General features: G+C 51.3%; 1 protein-coding gene across 3 annotated transcripts in view; it reads right to left on the reverse strand.

The window, feature by feature from the left end:
- Nucleotides 1-5,185, reverse strand: part of CALB2 (calbindin 2) — a 29,964-nt gene extending 24,779 nt beyond the window's left edge. For all 3 annotated transcript variants that reach the window (XM_021718355.1, XM_021718354.1, XM_008069576.1), the window contains exon 1: nt 5,020-5,185. In XM_021718355.1, the coding sequence (XP_021574030.1) occupies nt 5,020-5,113 (94 nt within the window). In that variant the 5' untranslated portion in view covers nt 5,114-5,185. The remainder of the gene's footprint in view (nt 1-5,019) is intronic.
- Between the last annotated feature and the right edge of the window lie 4,015 nt (nt 5,186-9,200).

A 9,200-nucleotide genomic window follows, 5' to 3' on the forward strand; every position in this document is an offset into this window, starting at 1 on the left:
GGGGAGCCTAGGCAGAGCCCTCCTAAGCCCTTGGTGGCCCTCCTGTCACTATTTTCAAAATCCTTGAGGCCCACACAGATAAGGAACAGGGCGTAGTTCCTGTGAAAGCCCTTGAGAACCTAGCTTCACCAGGGCCACTGGGAGGCGGACAGAGGCCCAGAAGAGTCTAAGGCAGATTCCCCCACCCGGAGATGTGTATTTCTTTTGGGGGAGAGGGGAGGTGTTCATACAATTGTTTTCTTCTTACATCTTTATTTTATTTTTTGAGTTGGGGTCTCAAGCTCTGTTGTTCAGGCCGGAGTGCAGTGGCACGATCACGGCTCACCACAGTCTCAACCTCCAGGGCTCAGGTAAACCTTCTGCTTCAGAATCCTGAGTAGCTGGGACAACAGGCATGTGTTACCACACCTGGTTAATGTTTTGTTTTTTAAAATTTTTTGTGCAGACAAATTTTTTGCTATGGTGCCCAAGCTGGTCTTAGATTCCTGGGCTCAAGTGATCCTCCTGCCTTGGTCTCCCAAAGTGCTAGGATTACATGGCATGAGCCACCATGCCCAGCCTCTTCTTATATCTTTATTATAAGATATAAGAAACACATTCTCTTCAAACACTGCCAAAATTAACTTAAAAGTAAAAGGAAAATCTCTTTCATTTGACCTCGTCCACTCTTCAGAGGTACCCAGTATAGCTCGGTTGTAGTCTTCTAAAGAGTCTCCAACATACATGTGTCACTAATAATAAAATGGGCTTATACTATAATAGTATTCTGCTACAATTTTAATACATCTTGGACATTTTTCCATATCACTCCAAAGCTTCACCTCACTCTTATTGGTTGCATAATATTCCATTGTAGAGATGACTGTGACTTATTTTTCTGTCCCTTGTTGAAGCACACTTGCCCTCCCACTTCCAAATTTTCAGTATTCTAAAGAACTCTGGGCTGGGCTCGGTGGCTCAGCACTTTGGGAGCCCGAGGCAAGTGGATTGCCTGAGTCTGCCGGTTCGAGACCAGCCCGGACAACTTGGCGAGACCTTGTCTCTATAATAAAAAATTAGCCGGGTGTGGTAGCGTGTGCTTGTTTTTCCGGCTACTTGGAAGGCTGAGATGGAAGGATCACCTGAGCCCAGCAGGTCAATGCGGGGTAGCCGTGAGTGTGCCACTGCACTCCAGCCTAGGTGACGGAGTGAGACTCCAACTCAAAAAAAATAAAGAACTCTATAATAGACCTCCTCGTTCATACAACTTTTTGCATAGGTATGAGTATATCTATGCAGGCTAAATTCTTGGAAGCGAGTGGGATTCTCTACTTGGTCCCATACTATCTGCTTGTCTCTGGAGGAGAACCCATCATAGCCCTACACTCTTAGTTGCTCCAGAGGGGCAGCAAAAGTTACGACATTTCTCTTTTGAGACATAAATTCACTTCTCATGGATCGTCAGCAGAACAGGAGTCTGGTGGCCTGTTTGGTCAGAGTCACACAAAGAAGGCAGTGTGAACTCTGAGCTGGGCATCCCTCAGTCGCCTAGATCTTGCAGAATGAAGAAGTTCCTAAAAAATAAGTGACCAGGAGGTCGGGTGTGGTGGCTTACGCGAGCCTGTAATCCCAGCACTTTGGGAAGCTGAGGTGGGAGGATTGCTTGAACCCAGGAGTTCGAGACCAACCTGAGCAACACAGTGAGACCTTGTCTCTACAAAAATAAAAAAAATTGGCCGAGCGTGGTGGTACCAGCCTGTGGTCCCAGTTACTCGGGAGGCTGAAGTGGGAGGATAATCTGAGCCCAGAAGTTAGAGGCTGTGATGAGTGGTTGTGTGAGCTGCTGTGATAGTGCTACTGCACTCCAGCCTGGGTGACAGTGAGACCCGGACTCAAAAAAAAAAGTGACCAGGAAGTGACAGAGCAATGGGCCATATGCACTCAGAGCATGGAGGTGACATGGAAAGAACCCCAGCTCCCATCTGGGTCATGGGGTGGGTTTAGCTGTCGTTTTCCTTGGTCTGCCTTTGAGAGGTAACATTGGAACCCTCTGAAATGCATGACCTTGGCTGACCACTGAGAAGGAGTTGGGGGAGTGGCCGCGGGGACCAGGAGACTGGATTCCTGGGTGTCCCTCTACGACATCTGCTTTGCTGTGTGATCTCACGAAAAGAATTCTGCCTCTTTGAGTGTCAATTCCTCACTCTCCAAACACATGCTTTTTCCTTTCTCCACCTCAAAGCTAATGAGAATTTTTGAAAATAATCTAACTCTTTGGGCAAAAGCACAAGGGTGACAGTCCCTCCTCCTATTTTGGAATGGGCTGAGCCGAGGATCCCTGGCCCCATCCCACTCTCCTTGGGATCCAGCTGTCTCCTAAGGTTTGCTGTCTTTGTTTACTAGAGAGTCCAGGAGAACTGGGAGGTGGCTCCTACTCCCTGGGGGCTGAGATTAATTGGGCTCCAGCAAGCTCACTCCAGGGACCTGGCCAGCTGCAAAGGAGAGTTTTCCCAGGGGTCTTTAAGATAGGGAGCGGCGGGGGACTCTTAGACTCAGGAAGAAACCATAGTTGAAAACAGAAGCCAGCGTTGGCAAGAAAGAGGCCCAGATAGGGCTGGGAGGACCACAGGTGGTGAGTGTTGAGCTCACCTGAAGCCTTTGGGTGTTTAGGACCGGAGGGTTAGGGAAGGAGGAAGGCCAGAAGCGAAGGTACGGAGCAAGGAGGCTCAACGCCTAATTCTGGGTCTGTTAGTTGAATTGCAATTTGGCTGTACATGTATTTTCCTAAATCACCTCTTGTCATCTCTGGCATTTTGATCCTCTTTGCCTGCCTTCTCTGTCGAGCCCATGTTCCCTCCTTGGGATATCTTGAGGCTGTGACCCAACAGGAAGCCTGACAGACAAGGAAGCAAAAATCAAGCATCCAGCTGTTTCTTCACACATGAGCAGGAGGCAGACAGAGTCAAAGTGGCTTTGGGAGACTTTAAAACCCCTTGGGTCTAGTGGTAGCTTAGCTATACTCCAGCCAAGCCAAGGACTCCATTCTGGGATAAAAAGAATTGCCCATCATCTCCAAGGCTGGGCTGGGGGCTCTTCTGTGGGCGAATAGGAGGGAGACTTATACCTACCATAATGGGAAAAAGAAACCCTCTTCCAAGCCAAGCAGGTGTCCAGAAACCAGAGTAGGGAAGAAAGTGCTGGCCAGGAACCAGCACTGCCACTAACTTGCTACTCGACCTTGGATAAGTCACTCCCTGTGTCTGTTTCCTCAACTGCACAGGGGGAGTCATGCTCTGCCCAGCAGCCTTCCAGTGTGGGACTCAGAAAAGTGCGATGGTGCTTTGAAAAGTACAATGTCTCTGATAAGCGCAAGGATCTGCATGATTATGGAGAGCACGATTGGTTATCCCTGTGAGAACAGGGGCGAGTAGAATTGTGGAGTCCTCTGTTTATAGCTGACTCATCTAGCAGGAGGCCAGTGGCATAACCTTGGCCGCTTGGTAACTTTCCTTGAATCAGGCAAGTCTCTGGTGCAGATAAACTGGCAGGAGCATCCTCCGGGAATATGCACGTCATCTAGAATACGAAGAGGCTGCAATTCTCTTAGTATAGCCCGTTACACCAAGGGAATTTTATAGCACGAGCTGGGGATTGGAAATACAACCCCTCCATAGCCCCATTGTACAGATTTAACAATCTAGCCACCTTCTTCAGTAATTCATAGGCAGACATGGTCCTAACCCAGGTATCCAGATGCCCAGTTCTCTGCCCCTCCAGCTCTCTCAGTTGACTCCAAGGAATTAAAATTTCATCCATTAGTGTCCGCAGACATTAACCCCTGCCTCCCCACGGCACTCTGAAAAGAGGATCTCTGCCTGGTAACCTCCACACCATACCGAGTTGAGGAAAGGAGAATGGAATGGGCCACCACCCAGTATTCCCTGATTCCCATCCCCCTTGCTCTCAACTCCAGGATAAACACCCTGAGCCACCACCCTGCCAATGGGTCTGAGATGCCAGAACATTCTGGATGCTCATCTTAGGACCTCGGAGAGGAAAATCAGATCACTTATTTATTTATTTTCGGAGTGATGGAGACAAAGTCCCTAGTGATATCAAAACCCTTTAAAGGTGGGGGGCACCCTTTCTGCCAGAGTCAGGTCACCACATATTCTTGAAATCCTAGTGTGCCGAGAGCTGTCGCCAAAGGTCACTCAGTCTGGCCCTTGCTTTTGGGGTGAATCAGTCTGGCCCTTGCTTTTGGGGTGAATCAACGTCAAAACTGCACAGAACAGAGGGTTCGTCACTGAGGCATTTAAGACTGTGCCTCCCCCCAACTCAGAGACAAAGTCACCAAAAGCACCTCGGATTATCACCACGAGGGAACAAGTCAGGGGCTGGCACCTGGACCCTACCCTCACCACACCCACTGCAGTTGTGGATGGAAAACCCACATGCCCATAAAGGATGGTAAATGGACAGCAGAAGACCCGGGGAGGGAGTTGTTCAGGGCCCCAAATGCCATTCTCTGTTCTTGCTCCTCGCCAACTGATCTGGGGAGACCAAGGATTTCCCTTCAGGAGCCCCTAACTTGTCCCAGCCTCCAGAATGGTGACGGGGCTAATCTGGCATTCAGCAAAAGAGGACAGCGAAAGAAACGAGTGGGCTTCTGAGACCTGTGGCTGTGGCAGCTGAAGGAAAGAAGTTACCTTGAAGGGAGGAGTGGGGGAGACGGTAGGGGGAACATGGAGAGCCTTCCCAGCTCAGGCCTCCTCTCTGGGAACACTCCAACTTGCTCGGAATGAGGCTGCAAAGGCCGGTGGGCTGTGTAGTCTATGCCAGGGAACAAAAGTTACTGACAGTTGTCACCAGAACTGCCGGATGTCTTCCAAGCTCAAGACCCCGACCCCAGCAGGCTCTGCGACCAGAAAACCCCCTGGGGGCAAACACACACCTGCCCCGCATTGAGCAATGTCCCCTGTCCCTCCACCGGAGGTCCCCTGGGGGCCGATGGGCGCAGAAGTTGGGAGCTTTACTGACCGTCTGCGTCAAAGTGCTTCCAGATTTCCAGGAACTGGGACGCCGTCAGCTCTGCCAGGTGCAGGTAAGGGGGCTGCTGCTGCGGGCCAGCCATGGTGAGCCGCTCGGAGACCTCAGCCTGCACCGCGCTCCCTCTCCGCGCCGGCTCTGCTCTGGCACTCGCGCTGGGGCCGCGCGCCACGCTGCCCTTATATACGCTCCGGAGGCTGCGCCCGCGCCCGGCCACCGACAGGGGGCGCGCGGGCCCAGAAAATCGGCCGGGGCGCGGCGCGGCAGAGGCGGCCCGGCGAGGATCTGGGCTGGGGTTCTTGGCGGGGAGGGGAGTGGGCAGGGGGCTGGGGATCCCGCGCGCGTCTCAGCCGAGACCCCTCGGCGCCGAAACAGGGACGCTCGGAGGCTTTTCTGTGCAAGTGGGAGAGAGGCTGCCCTTGCCCTCCCTCCCTCTCGGATCGTCTTGAGCACAGCCTCCCCTTATTACTGCCGGCAGTAGCAATAACAACACCAGTAGTAACAACAGCATGGATGGTAATACTAGTAGTATACATTTGAGGAGTGTGTAGCACCTGGGGCTGCAGGCTTCACTAAGTCTCTCATGCCTCCTCGCACCGGATCCTTCCACAGCAGAAAGAGCAGGGACCACTTTTCGGATGATGGACTTGAGACTTAAAATGCAGAAATGCCTTGCCTGGCAAACAACCGGCAGAGCTGGAATTCGAACCCAGCACTCTTTCCACGCTCCACATGGCCCGCGAAGGGGGCTCAGTCTGGCGGGAGAGACGAGAGTGCTTTAGAGGGGAGCAGTTGGAACCAGCAAAGCCCAAGAAAGATTCAGGTGGGCGTAAGAGGGGCTTCCACGGGCTCTTTGGGTCTTGGTATATCCCTCCCTGGGAGCCTCCCTCCACCCGATGGTACCCATCTCACTCGGACATGCTCTGGAGGCTTTCAGACATTTGACCAGGGGAGGCAGAACTAGATCCTCCAGTACCACACCCACCTAGGGACATCTTGGGAATTTATTTGCCCCAGTGAGCTGAGAACCAAGGTCCACATCCATCCTGGGGAAGCTTTGAGCTGGTCTCAGAGAAAACAAGCAGCTACTGAGAGCACAGCCTGAGGACAGCAGAGAGGACTCCCTGGGCAGAGAACTGGTCCCCTATCCAATCTCTTTGGTGGTCTGAGCCCTGGAGGTCTATCCTGGCCTTGTGGACACCTTACCCCTAGAGTGACAGCATCTGCCCTCCTTTCTCTCCTCTCCTGCTGTGGCATGCCTGATACATGAATTGATGCTTATTAACATGTGCTAATGAGTGTTAGCTGAACTGCCTTCCAAGGGGAGAGGGAAGGAGGTGAGAATCAAAAGGAAGTCACTAGGGGAGAGGGGAACCCAGGAGGAGACAGAGAGGGGGAAGGTTGTCCCTTAGGGGAAGGGTGAGCCCAGAGTGAGCTGGGCTAAAAGGCGCACTAGAGAGTTCGTGTTCCAAAACCACTTGTGTTTTGCCCTGCGCAAATGTGTTCAGAGTTACCTACAGGAACAAACTAGGAGAGTGCAGTCATCAAAAGGTGACTTTAGAGGCCCTTTGCCGCCGAAAGAGTCTTGGACTGTGAAATCCACCAAATTCCTGGGGTCTCTTGCTTTGCCTTTAAGCAGACAGGATGGCTCAGTGGTTAAGAGTAGGTACCCCAGACCCAGGCTGCTTGGGTCTGAATCCCAGAATAAATTATGTAACCTTGGGAAAATTATGGAAGCTGTCTGTGCCTACATTTTTCTCTTCTGCAAAATGGGAGTATGGGTATTTACCTCTTAGAATTGGTCTGAGGATTACATGAGTTAGTGCTCCCACTGCTCTTCATGGAGCCAGTGATCAGTGGTTGACTTGGCAAAAAATTATTTGGTCAGCCTCCCTCCCTTGGGGTAGCTAACGGTTCTGGGAGGGGCTGACCCCAAAGTGGGGCCAAGGGGAGAGGAAGATGCTGTCTCCAGAACACAAGTTCTTAATCACAGTGCCTCAAGGGCTAAGTGACCCCCCCCCAGTCAGCTGACACCTGTGGTTCAGGTTTCTGTGACCCAGCTCCTGCCCCCTCCTCTGCCCCAGATCTGTGGGGTGAGAGAGCTCATCCCTGGCTCTCCCAGACTCATGCCCATGGAGTATTGAAGAGCCCCAGCAAGTCTCTTGGTCCTTTGTCCTCAAGTCCTGCAGAAGCAGAGCATTTAGGAGTCACAAGTGCCTGCCCTGGCATCAGATAGATGTGTGTTCAAAACTCACTTGTTGGTTGTGAGGCCTTGAGCAAACTATTTAACCTCTTTGAATCCTAATAAAAATCAAGGTAATCATGATACTATAATAATAGTAGTAATACAGTAATAATAAGAAATAGTCTGAATTAGGACCAAAAATAAGGTAGTCAAGGGGTTAGCCAGCAAGAACTCTGGCAGCAGTAAGTGCTTAATTAAAAGATGGGTACTATTACTAACAGGATGTTAGGAGGAATTATCCTTGTTCTGAAAGAGAGGCACTGAGGCCACACCTGGACACACAGGAGGAAACAGCTCCTGTCTGTGTGGCTCGCTCAACCTGATAACCACCATGACCAGGGATGATCAAAGGAAAAGTCTGAGTGGGGGAGGGAGGGAGGCACCTCAGCTTTGGGGAGTGAAGCATCTGTGGCTTCCCTGAAGCCAGCTTTTTTGGGGAGGACCCCCAGAAAACCTCTCTAGGTCATGGGGTATGCTGGCAGTAAGAGGGCTTTGGTGATCCATCAGGTTCCAGAGTGGGCTGAGGTGAGCAGAGTTCTGGAGTTTGGGCCACATGGAAAGATGGGGCAGTGCTTGTTTCTGACTTAGGGCTGTCTCAAGCCTGCTGAAGCAGCCTCAGCCATCCTGTCCTGCATCTAGAAGGAAGATGGAAGTTACTGTGGTTCTCTACAGCCTTTGGAGGCTACTGTGGCTCCTGGGACAGGTGCATGGAGTTCAAAGGAGGAGCCGAAGTCAGATACCTGCTGGTGTTTAAGATATCCTCAGTGTTGAAAGAAAGCTGGGGCAGAGATGGAAACTGCGCCAAGAAACTTTGACTCTATTACACACGGGTCCTCAAACTCCTCAGAGACCAGCAGCTATAGCCAGACCCTGGGTACTCCCATAACCCACCGGTGACCGGGTAGATAGGAAAATCTCCTTCATCGCTTCTCATAGCCCTCACCCTACCCAAGGAGGAGGTATCTCAGAGCCAGCCCACCCCTCCTCTCCAGGCTTAGCCCTGGAGCCAAACCCCTGGTCCAATTTGCAGTGGGAGAGGAGAGAAATAATGGAGAGAAAGAACTGGAGAAGACAGGACTGGAGTTTGAAGCTAGACTAGAAGGAGTTTAAACAACTGAATGTGTGAGAAACAGCATGGACTTGGATGAAGAGATCCTTAAGGGATAAGACAGGGAGATTCAACGGGCGTATTTTAAAGCAGTGACGGTAGAGGCAGAACCCATTTATGCTTACATCTCAATCAACTGAGGCTCTTGTGTGAGTGGCCAGAGTGGCCAGAGGTGGAAGAGGGCACAGAGCAGAGACTGAGGATGAAGCCAATATTGCCAAAGGAAGGACAGAGAGACTGCAAGAAATCAGGTCATGGGTGACAGGTCTGAGGTTTCATTCCTCTCCAGGACTCCTCTCGAGTTTTATTACAATGATGATGATGACCACAAGGCCACCTTTAAATGCCCTTGTGGAGGGGTTTAATGTGTCTTGCTTTGCTTGGTCCTCACAAATAGACTGTCAGGTGTGCAATACAAGAATTGAGCCATTCTAAAGATAAGGAAACCAAGGCACAGAGAGATGAACACCCAACCAAGACCTAGGAGGGGTAGACTATTGAGAACACTTTGGCTCCTCCAGTTTCCTCAAATATAGAGTCCTTGTGGACCAGGTACCAAGCTTCTGGGAAATATGTATAAAGTTCTTCCCAGACGCTGACCACCAGTGCCACAGGGCCCCTCCCAATGGCAAGGAGTAATGCCTTCCCCACTGTTCCTGGGATGCCCCCCAGTTCTCTGAATGCCAGTTCCTCCCTTCTCCAGAAGAGACACTGGAGACCATCCTCACCCGCTGGCTGCATCCTGAGTGCTGTGATCTCACACCAAGGATTGGCAGGAAGACTTATCCAACTGGCCTTCTGCCCCAGGCCCCTAGAATC

This window comes from Carlito syrichta, unplaced genomic scaffold, assembly GCF_000164805.1.
Source record: "Carlito syrichta isolate Samal-C Ts95f unplaced genomic scaffold, Tarsius_syrichta-2.0.1 Scaffold312120, whole genome shotgun sequence".
NCBI lineage: Eukaryota > Metazoa > Chordata > Mammalia > Primates > Tarsiidae > Carlito > Carlito syrichta.